General features: G+C 35.7%; 1 protein-coding gene across 2 annotated transcripts in view; it reads left to right on the forward strand.

The window, feature by feature from the left end:
- GPC5 (glypican 5) overlaps positions 1-18,177 on the forward strand; it is a 2,135,463-nt gene that overhangs the window by 558,028 nt on the left and 1,559,258 nt on the right. For both annotated transcript variants that reach the window (XM_056808065.1, XM_056808066.1), the window contains exon 5: positions 9,971-10,096. In XM_056808065.1, coding sequence (XP_056664043.1) covers positions 9,971-10,096 — 126 coding nt within the window. The remainder of the gene's footprint in view (positions 1-9,970; positions 10,097-18,177) is intronic.

Here is an 18,177-nt window from a genome sequence, read left to right on the forward strand (position 1 = left end):
ACCAGGAATAATTGTCCGAGGCATTCATACTGTTAGAACAGCCTGACTACAGGAAGTTAACAAATTCCCCAGGTTGTTCTCTGAGGACCGGGAAGGTTACAAGGTGAACCCAGTGTCGTTGTATTTGGATATAGTTATTGCCCCAATTCACATGAAAGTCAGAAATGTGCCCAAAGCTCCAAGGAAGAAAAATGAATTCTCCACTAAACAAGTTCACCCTGGAAAGTGACCAGGCCATACTGACATGCCTAACATCTGGAAATTATTCCCATGAAAGCACTAGCTAGGAGCTATATCGAGTGGCCTGGAATTGATTCTGATATTGTAAAGACTATAAGAGAGTAACATATGCCAGACGGCTCAGCCTGACTCAATAAGGCATCTATTTTTCTGTGGGAAGTAAGGAAGACTGTGTGGCTAAGAATCCTTACTGATTTTGTAAGATCATTCTAGGTGTGATTATTTCTGGATTGTGGTAGACTTCTTCCTCAAGTTTTCCTGAAACTCTCCTGGCTCCATCTTTAATCATTGCGGAAATAATTCTGTCCATTAATTGAAACACTGACATCCAAGCACTACTGAGAACTTTGAAGGTAGAAAGCTTATTCTGGTTTTTACTATTGTATTTCCTAAAGCTCAAATGAAAAGTCAGACTAAAATGAAGATGGAGACTAAAATAGACTGTTAATGATATGTCACAATACTTTTCAATTCTTTTTTTGACATTGGGTGCGACATTCCATCTTTGACAGCCTGATGAACAAGAAATACTTTAAAGACGGTCAAGGATGATAGAAACTGGGGGTTTGCTGGGGGTACTGAGTGGAACTGGGTGCTGCAAACAAGTAAAGCCTTTGGAATTTTTATAGGGTTCTTATCTCAAAGGATTAGAGAGAGAGAGAAGAGGGATCCTGGACCTGGTGACTGGGAATGACTAAAAAGGGTTTGGGGCACAGGAAATTTTTGGAAAATTGTCTATCAGTTGATATTCAATACCATGAAGGGTCTGACTAGGCCTTGGAGCTATTACTGTAGAATTTACCAACACAGCTTTATGCTGGCATTTGAGTCTCCCAGGAGGCTTTTTCTTTCAGTAGAATAAGGAGATTCTGAAGGCCCTTACACCATTGTACTTGAGATAATAGTAGCTACTTAAGTAGTACTTAAGTCCCACATTTCAGATGGATCGAGATAGCATCATTTTGTTAATTAATTCTTAAAATATATACATACCAGGGTAAGTTGACAAGAGCAAAACTGGTCAAAACCTATGTAAGATTAAAAATTAATATCCAAAATATGTCAAGTATTGTATTTAATAAGATTTATTAATAATAAATTGAAGAAAAAAGGAAAATAAAAGGCTAGAGAAAAAGAGAGCACTCACCCAGATGCATATGCTGGGAAAGAGAGCAAGAGGGTGGAGTTACCCACAACTTAAAAAAATAATGTAAGGACACTAACATGAATGAAGGGAAAAGGATTCTGGGAGATGAAGTCCAAGGGTACAAGATTTTTCTAATTATACACATCTCCAATGGAGGCTTCAAGGAATGATTTCTTTGGGCTAGACTTCCTAAGGATTCTCCTATGGCAAAAAAAAAATAGAGAAGCAACAAGTCTTTTCTCACCTGTAAAGCAGAAGCTTAGGTTAAATGCTCTATTATTTCTCCTTCCAGATCTCTCCTATTTTTGAGTCTGAGTCATCTTGACCCACTCAAATTGCTGAAGATGATTTACTTATTACTTAAGATTTAAGTTCAGATGGGGCTGGTTCTTCCACACTAGATAAAAGATTATTTGGTAATAAGGAACATATTTTAAAGTATATATATATATATATATATATATACATATATATATATATATTGTTCCTTTTTTGTTCCTTTGGTTGCTTAAAAGTTTTTTTTTTGTTCCTTTGGTTGCTTAAAAGTTTTTTCCTCTAGAGTTTCTGTAGTTTTCTGGTTCATTTCTCTTCAGGCCTTTTATTCTTCTCTTAGGTTTACTCTTCTCTTGACCACCACTTTTTTTAAACCCTTACCTTCTGTCTTGGAGTCAATGCTGTGTATTGGTTTCAAGGCAGAAGAGTGGTAAGGGTTAGGCATTGGAGGTCAAGTGACTTGCCTAGGGTCACACAGCTAGGAAGTGGCTGAGGCCGGATTTGAACCTAGGACCTCCCGTCTCTAGGCCTGGTTCTCATTCCACTGAGCCACCCAGCTGCCCCCATTGACCACCGCTTTTCTTGATGGTTTCTCTTGATTGTTATTCAGACCAAGGCAACAGAAGGTATCAGAATTTTAGACCCATCAAATACTTCTTGAAAGAATGAATAATGGAACTCTTGACTTATCTACATTCCATATTTGACTTATAAGCATTGCATTAGCTTTGCCCCATCCCACTCACTAGTGTTCTGACCACCATTTTCTGTTCATAAATTAATAGAACATTCTACCAGGCTAATGGAACCAAGACTTCAAGATGCGCATTATTTTGAAAATCCACCCAAAAGGCCACAGAGAGAAGAGGCAGCTTATAGGAAATTTCTTTTAAGCCTGGTGCCTCATTTTCTTTATGCACACAGCAATTTCACTTAGTCCTTGGACTCTTGGTACAGGGCTTATTGTCATGACTGCAGAGAAGTCTGTGGTTAAAGCCCTTATTTATGAGAGATCATAAACAAGGCTTTTAGAGGTATATTTTTCAAGATTGTTCCAACAGTCCTGAGCAGAGTTGTTTTGGAAAAAGAGATTTAGATGACCCTTTTAAAAATGATGATGCTTTCACTAGAAATGCTTCTTCATGGTGCTTTTAGCTATATTGGGGATGTGGAGTCATTGAAAACTGAGAGTCGGAGACATGCACACATGCTTTAATTGAGCTAACTACGATCTACGGGCACAGGAGCATCTACTAAATCACCCTGCCAGAAAGATGAGCACATGGCCTGAGTACTAGTCAGCAAACCCGGCCACACCAGCGGGGACTGGGACAATGGAAGCAGATTTCTACAGGTCTTTTCCTCTTTCTTCCTGACACTACTCCTTTCCTCCTTCCTATAACCCTGGAGCATTAATGGGAAAGCAAAGCAAATCCCTTAATGAGGGGGAAAACATGTCATGTCAATGTGCCCTCAGAGGACTTCCTGTGGGGAGTACAAAACCTGGAGTCACTTATCCAAGAAAAGCTTTCCTGAGAAGTACAGCAATGATACTTTGGTCCTAAGTAATATAATGAGGGCTAAGTTCAGAGAGGGTGCAGAACAGACAGCAGGGTTTTTGTTTTACTCACATGGGTCAAAGAATTTCCATTTCCATCTGTAATCAGACATAAGTATTATCCAAATTCTATAAAATGCAAAAATAGACTCCTTTTTTAATATAACCATTTTGATTGGACATTCTTCTGCATCATGGATGAGCACAGTATCTCATGTTTCATTATCTAGTACATAGAAATAATACCCCCGGGGTCAAAGCTAAGTGTTCTCCTTCTCTCTCTTCCTTTTCTTCCTTTCCCTCTCTAATTGCATCTCCCTCTCTCTTTTTTCTTTTTCTTCTTCTATCTCTCCATCTTTTTTATATCTCTCCTCTTTCTCTCTCCCCCATTTTTCTTCTTTTCTTGCTCTCTCTTTTTCTTCCTTCCCTTCCCTGTTTATCCAACCTCTCTTTTCTCTCCTTACCAGAGCAATACAAGCCCAAATGTTAAATAATATGCAAAGAAACCTAATGATAAATGTTACTAGGAGCTGAAAACACCAACACAATTTTTTTTTCTGCTCTGAAGAATCTTCTCTCCTTTTTTTTCACTTGGGCAAAATGAAAGGTACTTTTAGTGGAGAAAAAGTGAAAAGATTAAATGTACTTAGAGAATAGGTATAGAAGACACAATTTCTATCTAGCAACATGTAATTACATATTTCCTCTGCTGGAGAAGAAACTGACACTTTAAATGTCTTCTGTTTGACAGCTGTGGTCAGACATCTCTACAGGCTTGAGCCTGCTCATTAGTGCCACATTAACCTAACTTTGCCTCAGGCCATTAACTAGCAAACTGCACAATTTGACCTTTGTTCTTCTGAGTTTGTCAAACAGAGTGCTAGGCACTGCATTTAATTTGGATTCTATATTATGTGTGTGTGTACTTACTGGTTTGGGGTGGGAGGGGAGGAATCAATACCAATCATTAAACAAAAGAAATGGGTTGTCTAAAAGCTAGAGAGATCCCCTTCCTGGAGTATGTGCAGAGGTAGAGAAGACAGTTCTTGTGAATTTCCAGAGAACTATCTCTGAATAAATTAGAGATATTCTTCACAAAGTACTCTCTGCGAAGATACAGAAATGTTTTGAACTTTGTAACACAATCCTAATGCCTAAGTTGAGTATATTTTGAATTTATCTGTATGTTTAGTCAGACATATTTCTTTAATGATTGAACTACAACACTCGCTAAACATTTATTATGAACCTACTATGTGCCAGACATTGTGCTAAGTGCTGGAGATATAAATATCTCCATATAATCTCCAATAAAAATGTGGCAGTGAAATCCTTTCAAGTGTTAAATTTACTCTGAGTACCTTATCCTTCCTTCATTTGGACATTTACTTTTATTTATTTATTTATTATTTTGAAAAATGGTTATCTTCTGTCCTAGTGTCAGTCCTAAGACAGAAGAGCATCAAGGGCTATTTACCTGAAGTTAAGTAACTTGCCCAGGGTCAGGCAGTTAGGAAGTATCTGAGGTCAGATTTGGACTCAGACCCTCCTTATTCCAGGCCTGGCATTCTATCCACTATATCACCTTGTTGTCTCCTAACAGGCATTTATTAAGCACCTACTATGAAGACCAAGATAGGAAACCTAGGTGGCACAGTGCATAGAGTGCTGGGCCTGGAATCAGAAAAACCTGAGTTCAAATCCAGTCTCAGACACTTTACTAGCTGTGTGACATGAGGCAAGTCATTTTACCCCCTCTGCCATAGTTTCCTCCTTTATAAAATGAGCTAGAGAAGGAAATGGCAGACTGTTCCAATATCTCTGCAACAAAAACCCTCCAAAGGGTTTAGAAAGACTAGGATCTGACTGAAAATAATAAGTGCATACCAAACAGTATAGTATGATGGATAAAGAATTGATAGTCTAAAAGAAATGAGTTAAAGTCTTCCCTCTGACATATACTAGTTGAGCTACCATTTGCCAATCACTTAACTCCTCAGTGCCTCAGGACTAGGGAGGCAATATGGTGCAGGGAAAGGCCATTGAATCATGAGACCTAAGTTAAAAAGCATGGCTCTGCCCTTAACCTGTGTAACATTGGGTAAGTCACTTAAACTCCTAGAATTCAGTTTCCTCATTTGTAAAATAGGATTGATAGACTAGGTTCCTCCTTCTGGTTCCAGATCTATTATCTATGGTCTTGTATGACAGAGGAATTTTCCATCTACGTCTGTGAAGGAAGTTTCCACACTGATAAAATCACAGAAACACACTTACTTTACCCCTCAACCATACCATCACCACCACTACCACAAAGTGAATGAATGAACAAATAAACATGGGTGGCATAGTAGATAGATCACTGAGCTAGGATCAGGCTTATTTGAGTTTAAACCCTGCCTTAGATTTGCCCAAGGTCCCACTTGCTGTGGGACCTTGGGCAAATGACAACCTAGATTTGCGTCAGTTAATTGAACTGTGAAAATGAGGGAAATAAGAGCACCTATATCTCAGGATTATTGTGAAAATCAAATGAGATTTCATTTGTAAAGCACTTAACACAGATTCTGCCACTTAGTAGGAACCATATAAATGCTAGTTATTATCGTTATTATTAAGTAAACTGCTTATTGCTGGGAGAAATTAAAAGAATGAAATTACATAGTTCTCACTTTGTTAATTTTAATTATGGATCTATTCTGTGACAGAAAGAATCAGAAATGCACTTTAAGGAGTGTGCCTTCATCTCTGGTTATTATATATTTTCAGCAGTAGACAATTCTTCTTCATTCTCCCTACTATATGTACAATGGAAATAATGAAATGATCACTATGCTGGTCCACGTACCTCTTTTGCTTTCAATGAGCTCCAGGGAAACAAGGGCTGACAACCTTTGCATGAATGGTTTTGTTCCTGTCTACTTTTTTTACACTGTTCATGCATAGTATCTATGCCATCCTTCACTGCTATATTCATTACTTCCCTGGAGGAAACTTCCTGGAATGGTAGATGGAACTGGAAATTGACTGGAGTTAGTGGAACCTAAATGTAGCTCATGGCAGGCAAAAACAACAGATATATTGTGAAAAGGGAATTCTCTGTTCTCTTTGTCTATTCTGAGTTTACACTTATGAAAGGGAATACTTTATCTCTTTGTCTATTTTGAATTAACTCTTGGTTAACAATAACATACCTACCCCTATTTAATACCTTACCAGATTGTGAAGACAGGATTAACTATTCTTTGTCTACTTTTGAATTGAATCAACAAAAGCGTGAACACCCTACTTAGCACTAGGTGGAAGAGCTGGCAAACCACTTAGTGAATTCACCCCCTCAGAAACTCAATCATCCAGGAAACTGTGAACCCTTTTGATGAGAATTAATACCTCCAGAAGGGGAGAAGTGGATCTCACAGATTCCTCCTTGGGAAGTGCTGGGCAATTTGGAAGCTGTGATTGGTCCTTGTGAAGAGTGGGGAGGACAAGAAGCCACTATAAAAGGTGCTGAATTTCTGGGGCTAAAAAAGTCAACTCCAAGAAGGAAGTTGCCTTGAAGAAGGAGTTGGACTTCAAGAAGGACATCAACTTCAAGAAGAAGGTTGGCTTATGAAGAAAGTTGGCCTCAGGAGTCATCTTCAGCTTTAGTCATCTTCTTGACCTGCCTCTTGGAGGGAACTTGGGTGAGTGGATAGTTGGCTTTCCCTTCCTGTCTTCTGGAGAGAGTTTAATTCCAGTTGAAGGTCAACAAGTTCTGGCTGAGTCGAGCACCAGAGTAATATTTGTTAAATAAGCTAATGTCTTCTCTACCCTTTTGTATTTCTCTGCTTTCACTCTTTCTATCTCTTTTGTAAATAAAAGTTATTAAAGTCATTTTGACTTTGAGCAATAATACTTTGAATTGGCGACCACCATTATTATTTATAATTTTCATATATTTAGTCAATACATTAATTTTTAATCCCTACTACATATGTTGTTATCAAACATATTATTCAACTGAATTTGAGAGATGAACTTACTCTTTTAAATATGATGAGACCCAAGCTCTAGTTCCAATTTGGATTCAAACTAGCTATGATATTTAACTTTATGCATAAAAATTCTTGGGTGTAAAATAGGAATGCTCATATAGGGTAGCTGAAAATCAATCAAACATTTATTAAGTGGTTACCATGTGCCAGGAACTAAGCACTGAGGATGCAAAAAGAATGGGTAAAAGGCAGCTCTGCCCTTAAGGAACTCACAATATAACAGGGAGGCAACAAATAAACAACAAAATATACTAAGTAGGAGCAGCTATGTGGGTTGGTGAATTGAGAGCCATAAAGTCCTGGGTTCACATCTGGTCTCAGACAGTTATTAACTTTGTGACCCTGTTTGAGATTTCTGAAAGATTTGTAGAACCAAGATTAAAGGTCAATGGAGAAACTGGGAAAGGAGAGGGAAATTTAAGAATCTTCAGCAGAGAGATGGGAATTAAATCCATGGGAGCTAATGAGATCATCAGGAAGTATAGAAGGAGAAGATAAAGGGGTTTGGGACAGGACCATGAGGGACACCTATGGTAAGAGGAAATGATTTAGAGGAAGATCCAGCAAAAGAGACAGAGGAGGAGCAGTCAGATCACAGGTAGGAGGAAAACCAGAAGAGAATAGTGTCCTCAAAAAACTGGAGAGAGGACTAGAGGAGATATAGGAACATAATTAATGAGGATAGAAGGAAAAAGTTAAGGTCTATTCAATATAGAGAAAGCATGGACATGTTTGTAGGTAGTAGGGAATAAGTCAAAGAAATGCTGAATATGTACATATATACATATGCATACATATTTATAAATCCGTAAGGCACTATATAAATTTATTCTATTCTATGTTATTCTATGTGCCTTCTTTTTCTCAACATAGAAACATGAAGATCAAACTATTGTATTGGAGTCCATCATGGCACACTAGATTGAGAATCCAGAAGGCCTGGGTATTAATTTTGGTTCTTCTATTTGGTACATTTGTGACATAGGTGAGTCTTAACATAACACTTAACTTCTCTGGGACTCAGTTTCCTTCTCAATAAAATGAAGAATCAGATTCAATCAACTCCAGTTACTTTGAGCTCTGAAACTATGATCCTATGATATTATCATCAGCCAGAGTCATTCCTATTGTTATTTTATGACATATTAGTAATAATACTAATTACTAATTATTAGTATTATTGGTAATTAATATTTACTAAATTACTCATTACTAAAAAACTATTAGTAATATTATACATGGAATATAAATTATAAGCCTACTACTTTTGCCTCTTTCAATGGGACTTGAATATAACCCTCCTATGAATTTTGAGTAAATTTTCCTGATGTGTCAGATTTCCTATCTCTAGCTGATATATTTTTTCTTGAGCTGTGTATCTTATGCTTGGATACATTCTTAGTCTTTTATTCTTAGAATCTTGTTTTCTTCAAGACTCAATTCACACAGGGGACAGCTGGGTAGCTCAGTGGATTGAGAGCCAGGCCTAGAGACAGGAGGTCCCAGGTTCAAATTTGACTGCAGACACTTCCTAGCTGTGTGACCCTGGGGAAGTCACTTAACCCCCATTGCCTAGCACTTACCACTCTTCTGCCTTGGAACCAATACACAGTATTGATTCCAAGACAGACGGTAAGGGTTCTAAAATAAAAGACTCAATTAACATGATCCTAAACAAATATTTCACTCTTTTTATTTATTAAATATTGACAAATAATATCTAGTTGTTCTAGATTCTTGTCTAGTCATAGATAGAGATCTATTCACTTTTCCTTAGTCACCAGAGAGCAATTAACCAGGTCTAGCATCATATAAAAGTATTTATTAATAAGCATCTCATTGTACCCAGTTGTGTGCTAATAACTACCCTGCTGTAATTTTGATGATCCAATCACTCCCTTAAGAGCTTAGATATTTTCATGACCCTAATCTTTTTAATTTTACTGAATCATTGCATAGAAGACCAAAACTGAATCTGCATATACCAATAAATTAGGCCATTTTAACGTAATTGACCAATTAGTGAAGGTTTTAAGAAAAATTATTTTCAGCTTAACAATCAGTTAGGAATCAGGTAGCCATATCAATTGATTAATTTAGTTAGAACATCAAAAGCAAACCAATTCTATGTTCTAACTAAATTAATTAATTGATTGGATTAAATTAATTAATTTATTGATTAATTGATTAAATTATTTAATTGAAGGTTCTTCTTAAGTTCATATTATAGAAAGGAAAATTGGGTGTGTGTTTCCCTAGAGTGGGCTCAGCTAAGAGTATTTAGGAACTCCCAAGTGTCAGAACATGTGAGAAGCTCTTCTCTTTGGAAGATCTAGGGCCTCGGCACCGCTCCTGATATCAGCAACATATGAAGGGTATTTGGACAAAAACCTAATGGAATTCAAAATGCCAAATGATGCCTAAAGAAATGTCATTTAGGTCCAGAGAAATTTAAAGTCTCTCTTGGCAGAGGGAAAAAGTCCATTGTGCTGAAGCACAAGAGTGAATTTAAACTTGCAGCACTGGAGGGGTGGAAGAGATAGAGCAGCTACGTTTGTAGAGAAGAAATTTTGAAAACCTGTTCAATAAGCACAAGCATGACTAGATGAAGCCACAATAAAGTTAAATTCTAGGTAATGTATATAGCAATGTGTGGCATTTCATAGGCCATTATTATGGATTGTTGGTGTTAATTGTTTTCTTTCTTTCTCTATGCAGAGAATTTATCAACAGCCTGCGTCTATACAAGACTTTTTATGGTGGCCTGGCTGATCAGCTTTGTGTTAATGAATTAGCAGCTGCTGATGGACTGCCCTGCTGGAATGGAGGAGATGTGGTCAAAAGGTAGTTTTTCATCCTTTGGTCTGTTTAATGCTAATAGTCATTTATTTCCTCCCTGCTCGCTTTTCCTGACATTTTATTTTCTGGCTTTAGGTTGTGTATGTATGTATGTTTTTATGTTTGTGTGTATATCAGAGAAAAAGTATGAGGAAAGAGAAGATATGGTATTAAAAAATGTCCCTTAGAAGTGGCATAACCCTTTTCTTACCCAATGCGAATTAAGTCATATACGATAGTTAAAAAAAACATTTTAAAAGATTAATCAGTCAGGAAACTGGCAATTAATAAGTGCCTGTGATGTACTAGGTACTGTGCTAAATTCTGGAGGTACAAAGAAAGAAGAAATAGGGAGAAAACAGGCAAACAGCTCTAGTATGTGTAAACCAAATCTCTGTATATGTGTGTGTATTTGTGGGTGTCCACATCCACACTCTCCCACCATACCCCATAAAGTTTTTCCATAAATTTTTCTGTATAATATTCTCTTATTTCATTCCCATAATCATTTTATCATTCATATTGAAAATATTCATAGTGGTCCATTACTGGCATTTTATAAAATAATAATAATAATAAGGAAAGTAAGACTTGGAAAAATTGTAACTTTTTTCATTAAATAATATGTAATATAAAAGAATAATATATAACCTATGACAAAATATACCAATATTCCATCACTCCAAAAAAATACCTTAGCCCTTTAGAAGCTGCTTATAGGAGGACTGTGGGATCAGCATCTATCATCTGGGGAGCTGCTGTCAAGTATATGTTTCCCTTTGAATTGTCTTGGGGAGATTCTGAAGATCACCCAGTAAGATAAGGAACCAGACAGGAGGTCTATTGTAGGCATTCAGACTCTACTGCAGAGATGATGGGCTGGGCATGCTGTCTGAATGCCAAATATATATTTGCCTAGAAGACAATTTTGTGGAGATCTCAAGATCAGAAGAAGTGATATAAGGACACTCATAAGGTCTCTCTGAAGAACTTTGGTATAGATTGTAAGACACAGGAGACACTACAACAGGACTATCCTGTGTGACATGCCTGCATCAAAGAAACTACTCTGATCTAGGATCAAAACAGAGTAATTTCAGTAATTTAAAATCAATGTGAGATCCAAAAATTTAGACACTTCCATCTCAAATGTTCATATAGGCTATTTGTACTTGACTTGTGGTAGAGCCTTCTGAGCTCATAATGGTTTGATCAGAGAAAATGTAATTTTGGTCCCCTTCAAGTATGAAGAGCAATAACCAACATCCAATCACCATGCATACTTATGTCTGATCTATTGTAGCCCCTAGTGTTTTTCTGCATCATGTGATTCTTGTTCATCTCTCCCCATCCTTTATCTATTTAATTTATTTTTGTGAGACTCCCTTTCCATTGAAATTCTGCACATTCCATCTATAGTGTTACAAAACTTTCCAGCCTCATGTCATCTGCATTTTTTAATTTGCTATATGAGCATTTGGAAAATATTTTGAATAATATTCTTTAGATTGTCCTAGCATTTTAATAGATATATCTCATTGAGTTGGGTACAAATTATGGATAACTACTTTTGTGGGCAACCTTTTATAGATTCTTCACTAAGCTAGAGTATAAACTAATATGCCAAATGTTAGTGCTGGGTTTGTAAGTGTCTGCATTTAATCACACACCCTTATTCTTACTTTCAAAACAAAACTAATTTCATTGAAACATAAAACCATACTATATACCTTACAAGTTCAAGAAATCTTTCAATTCATGATTTGGAAGGAAGAAGATGAAGAAGAATTTTTAGAAGACCATCTGCTAAACATTTTACAAATATTATTTATGTAATCCTCACAACAACCTTGAGAGATAGGTTCTATTATCCTCGTTTTACAGTTGACAAAACTGGGACACATAACACATAGAAGTGAAATAACTTACCCAAGCCATACAATTGATTTAAGGCCTGATTTGAACTTAATTCTTCCTGACTCCAGGGTCAGAGCTCTATTTATTGTTCTATTTGCCTCTCACTTGGAGGTGGATATCCAATTTCCAAGAATCTTATGGTTTGTGGCCAGATTTTTATGTTTTGAGATCATAGATTGAGACTTGAAAGAAGTCTTTAAAGTCATCTATTCCAAGTCCCCTCACTTTATAAGTGAGGAACCATGGGGTAGAGAAATTCAAGGACTTACCTAAGGACACACAGGTAATCAAATGATACAGCTTTTATCTAAACAAAGTACCATGGTTATAAATCCAGAATTTTAATTTTACTCTCTAACATTGCTTCTTATTTTAATGAGGAACAGAATGAAAAGCCTTACCAAAATCCAGATACATTGCATCTGTTTGGTTCTTCGTTGTCCAGCTTGTCACCTTATTCATAGAGGAATATAATGTTCTCAAAGACATGCCAGTTCTTGCTCTTCCCTTTGTAATGCTGGTGGTTGCAAAGTGATTGTTTGTTGATTTACCCTCCTATAATCCCAAATATTAAACCCAAGTTGGCAGATCTTTACTAGGGCTTTCCATTAATGCCACTTTCCAAGGATTTTTGGCCTCTCCAAATTCTCAAAACTTAGTCAGTAGTGCTTAAGTACCTAGTTGGCATGTTGCTGAGCCAGAATAATTGGAAGACATCTGTACATGAATTTTTCATTCTTTCTTCTTCATTTGTTTTTCCTCTTCTCTCCTTGCAGATGACACTTTAGTTATCTGCTCATCTCTTAATTTAAAAAAAGAGGACAGACACGAAAAAGAGATCAAAGTACCTTTACTTTTTGGCATCTCTGTTATCAGCTTTCCTCTCCTGTCATGTAGATGGCATTTTCTTTGCTCATCTTCTTTTAAATCCCATAACTGACAGTACGTTTTTCCTTTATTCCCTATTCTCTACCTTGTAAGCTACATCTGCTTTCATGTTGTTCCTTCAGTTCTCTTGGCCTCATATAATGGTACTATTTTTTTGTATTCTTTAGAATCCTTTTGTATTCTTGGCTTGATTTCTTTTCAAGTCTTGGTTTGCCTCTGAGTTAAGTTAACTTGGCAGTAAGTTCCTTTCCTTCTGATGTGCTGGTTTAATTTATTCTTGTGACCACAGACCAGCCATTTAACTGGCAGTCACCTTTCTTATAATTCTTTTTCCCTTAAATCATCCTTCTTTGTTCTCTAAAATTGTTGAAAGCTGCTTTCTTGAAATCCATTTTCTTTATCATGGTCATATATTGACAGTGACATCCTCTGTGACTAGGTGTGATTAGACGAACATTCAATGGATTCTTTGCCTCTAAATATTTCCATTCTTGACCCAATGTGGTATCTGAAAATTCCCACCCTTCCCTAAACACTCTTTGGAATTAAATAATTGCCTTCAGAAAAGATTGGTTCAAACTTCAGGCAAATATGTTTGCCTGGTGTGTTGAAATGCAGTAATATCCGCTGAAAATTGTACAGTTGTTTATAGCAGAAAGGATCCTGGAACACCTAGAATAGCTAAACCTGATTAAAGGAGAGGATGATGAGAAAGATTTGGAACTTGGGGGCCAGGCATGTTCAGTACTCTAGGTAAGGCTACCTGAGGCAGTTTAGGACTGGGAGAAAAAATGCTAGGAAGATGAAAAGCAGTGACAGAAAGAAAGGAGGATATAGTGCCCAAAATATAATTTTCTTCTTTCACATTTTTGCTGTGAAAAAATGAATATAGATTTCCTTTTCCTGGTGTTATGACCCAGCTATATTATCATGTTCACCAATGTTTTGGGTCAACTTTCTAACACTCATCTAATTCCTTCCCTGTTTGTATAAAATAAATAAAAAAATGTCCTAATTGATTTCTCCATTCTTTAAATTTATACACTTTCCTAATATGATATTAAGTGAATTGGACACAGTGATATTTCGAGGTGAGAGATATTTGACTAGTTCACATCTCTCATCATTACAATGTCATGCCCTAAAGAAGCTTTTAATTGACTTGAAGAAATTCTAATTTTCCCACCTTTGAACTGACTGAAGAAATTCTAATTTTCCCTCATAGTGGTAACTGCTACCAATGCCTGTAATTCATATATACCTTTAAGGTTTGTAAAATTCTTTACATATGTTTTTTTCTTCATTTGATCCTTACAATAACCCTGTGAAGTAGGAATTTTATTTCTATACTTTGAAGATGGAAAAACTAAGGCAAAGGGAGGTAAAGCGATTTGTCCAGGATTACATAGCTAGTGTAACTGAAGCAGAATTTTAAATTCCATGATCTAGCTTTTAATTTTATAATAAACTATAAATCAATGTTGCTCTAATTCTTTTTCTTTTCTTCCTTAATTTTTACTCAACCTATGTGGCATTTGTTTCATATTTGTACAAGGCACCAAAAACTGACTATGGAAGGACCAGTGGATATATTGATCAAAGGAGCCTTTTGTTTGAATCCTTGGTTTGAATCCTGAATCTTTTAATTACTACCAAAGTGACCTGGGGTAAATCACTTCATCTCTTTATAAAAAGGAGATCAGATGGGATAAGCCTGAGTGTAGAATATGTAGTCATGAGACTTTAGTTCAGTCTTATTCAACTAATTAATATGTGACTTCATAAAATATCTGACACTCAGTTTCTCTAATTATAAAATAAGGTGATTGAAGTAGATGGTCTTTAAGGTCAAGTCCCAATCTAGAACTAGTCTTATTCTCTTTCAAATCACTTCCAGCTTTGAGTAATACAATTCCTTCTTTTTTTTTTCTCTGATGTTCTGAATGTATACCTTGAAACTCTACCATCCTAGTCTCAAGTACTCTCCCACCATACCTTAGTTTTTTCCTAGAAAAATCATAGCTATACTCTTGAGTTAAAATACTTTAATTTGTTGGTTGACTTCCAACATGCTTTGTGTTTTTATAGGAATAATTCAGGGTAACGGTTTCCTCTTTTTTATCAATTCTCCCATTTTCGTCTCACAAAAACTTCTCATTTCTATGAAGTATTGGTCTTTCCCTCATTCAATCTGTATTTTGTTGACCTTCGGGTTTAGTCAGTTCAGCCCCACTGTACATCACTTAAAGGTTAGGCAGCCACTCGTCCCCTTCTTCATGAGTCAGAATCTTCATTTCCAAAATGAAGGACTGTGTAAAGGTTAAGAGCTCCTGAGTACCTGGGGTTGTAACTTCAGATTTTGATGGCTCATGTTACTATAGTTACTGTTCTGAATGCTGCTTTTCTTAAAGTCTTATTTGAGAAAAAATAAAATGTTCCTATTCTTTCTTCAAATCATTCCCCCTATTATGAAGAATGATAATCTGCTCATACCTACCACACACTGTCAACTTCTCCGGGGAATGATAAAAGTTAAGATTCAAAGATAAAGTGATAAAGAGGTAAAAAAAAAATTTTTTTTTTCTGTAACCTGTGGCTTGGAACTCATCATTCCTCAGCTCAGTCACATAGTCCATCCTAATGGAACTAGGGATAGATCTTTGAAATGATTTTAAATCTCACCATAGCACACAATATACTGTTTTGAATCACAAAAAAGTTTAAGCCTTCTATGGCTATCCATTTTCTCCTCTCCTTCGAATTCCTAAAACAAATTGATGATTTGGAATAACCATAAGAAAATTACATTGGAGTATCAGCAATTACTTTATGACAATTAGTCTCCCTAGCTGTTTCTTGCCCTAGAGATACTAAAATAGACTGTAGTGAGATTTTTTTTTATTGCCTTTCTTCCAATTTTGAATGTTTCATTGACGGAAGTAGGAGAAAGGAATGAGAATTCCTTAATTATCCTCTCTGATGTTTTTTGTAAAAACAACAACCACCACCACAACAAAACCCCCTAACTTTTCATTTTTTCTAATACATCTGACTAAAGAACATCAAAGAACAAATAACTGAATCAAAGTATGTTACATACCAAAAAGCATACCTTTCCTAAAACTTACAGTATTATTCAACCCAGGTCAAATTTTATTAGCTCCTAAATATTTTGTGCTAGAATCATTCTGATGCTTGAATTTTTCTAGGGAATTCTGCCATGCGCCAATGCAAGCCAATGTTTGTTGAGATATTCCCCTGCCTTCCAATAATCCTATTTCAGTATATTCTCTTTCTCCATGCCATAGATTTTAGGTCTGTACTTCATAAAGGACTATCTGTTTATTAAGTTTTATCATAATTTCACATTTGAATGTGAAAACATTTCATTTTAGTGATTTATTATCTATTAAAATGAAATCCTAGAACACATATAGGAAAAATGCTCAGAATGCCTAGATCTTCAAATATGCTCCATAGAATCATCACTTCTGCTTAGAAGAATTGCTTAACAAGTATCACTAAATTTCTTTCCCTTACTACCAGAATTCTGTGTTACCTGTCACTTTTTTGCAAGGCGGATATAAATGGAATTATTGTGTTGCTTTGAAACACTTGGTAAATACTGACTTGATATTTACCTGCACACTAGAATATAACATTTTCCATCATGAATTTCTGTCATACAAGAATGAAATTTTCAACTCTGTACTGGCAACCTCTTCAGTAAAATACCAGAGTTGATGTGGGACATAGGGCTAGATGACTCATCTTGTCAACATGAATGCTCTCCATTAAACCTTTGCCAGAATGTTGAACTGTATTATTTGGCATGATTTCAGAATTGAACACTGGCGACCACTAAGGGCTTGATGTTGAGATCAAGGTGGCTATGAACTATCTAACACATATGTGACTGATCTCTTTCTTTGTTGATAAAAAATTTTGATGGTGAAAGGGGAGGAGGGAGGAAGAAGAAATATTTGTTTCAGAGAAGTAAATAAATACAAATTACCCTCACCTTAGAAATATTTTCATGTACACATTTTTCTATAATTCTCAATTAAACAAATGCTTTTGAAGTGCTTCTTGTTTTCAGAACCAGCTGCAAGGATATAAAGAAGCTATAGAGTAGTTAAAATAAGGTCCTGGACAGTAGTGTTCTGATAAATATTTAACAAATGTCTGTGGGGGAAAAAAAAAAAACTTTAAGCATGACACACTTTCAGGTTTAACCTGCATTCATGTTTGAGCAAAACAATAAATCAATCTGAGGTTTGTAGAATTTGTTGATTTCTGAGCTATAAATGTTCCCAATGAAAACTGAATAATGGACTTTTGAGAACTGGTAAAAGGTCATTCAAGTAAACCACTGGTCCTGGACCTAGAGATCATTGGAAGCTGTTAGGATACTGCACTGTATATAGAGTTAAGTAGAATGCAGAATCAAGTATAGTACCTTCATAAGAGAGGTACATGTGTTGGAAAATGTCCCATGTGCTGACCTGGGGGAAATCAGGGAAAGCTTCCCTTGAATTGGATTTTGAGGAAAATGACAGGAATTCAACAGTTGAGTGTGAGTGGAGAGGACATTCCAGTTTATATGCTGTATTTTCTACTATATTTCAATAATGTCCTTATTGATTTAAATGAGTAAAGGTCATATAGTGAAATATTCTAGAATTCTGGAAATGAGGAAGTTAGAGGAAACTCATAATCAACTGACATGGGGATCTATTCTTGATATCCTCTTTCCATTATCAATGTGATATATATGTATATATATATATATATTTCATATTTAGTATAAAGTTCTTAAATTATTTTATATAAAACGTGACATACAAAACAAATTTCCTTAGCTAGTACCATATCAGTCCATAAGCCATTTCCATTTATAGGCTATTTACTATAATGGAAGCTCTTTGAAAAGACTATACACATATAAAATATACTGTATATATAACCACAGTAGGTCCACACAGAAAAGTAATATGCACATTTATTTGTATAAACATATATGTATGCATGCACAGATATAGCACATATATCTAGTATGTAACCTAATTCTAATATGTGAAACATATCAAAATATATATATATATATTTAATCTGGATTAATATAAATACATATGATGTATATGTATACATTCAGCAAGACCACACCAAAAAAGTAATATTGATTTTAGGTCACAGGAAAGTTTTATAAGAGCCAAATTTTAAAATAGTATCAGGAAAGGAGAAGAAGAGCAGCTTATATTTGAATTCATCTAGTACATATA

Source organism: Monodelphis domestica, chromosome 8 (genome assembly GCF_027887165.1).
Source record: "Monodelphis domestica isolate mMonDom1 chromosome 8, mMonDom1.pri, whole genome shotgun sequence".
NCBI lineage: Eukaryota > Metazoa > Chordata > Mammalia > Didelphimorphia > Didelphidae > Monodelphis > Monodelphis domestica.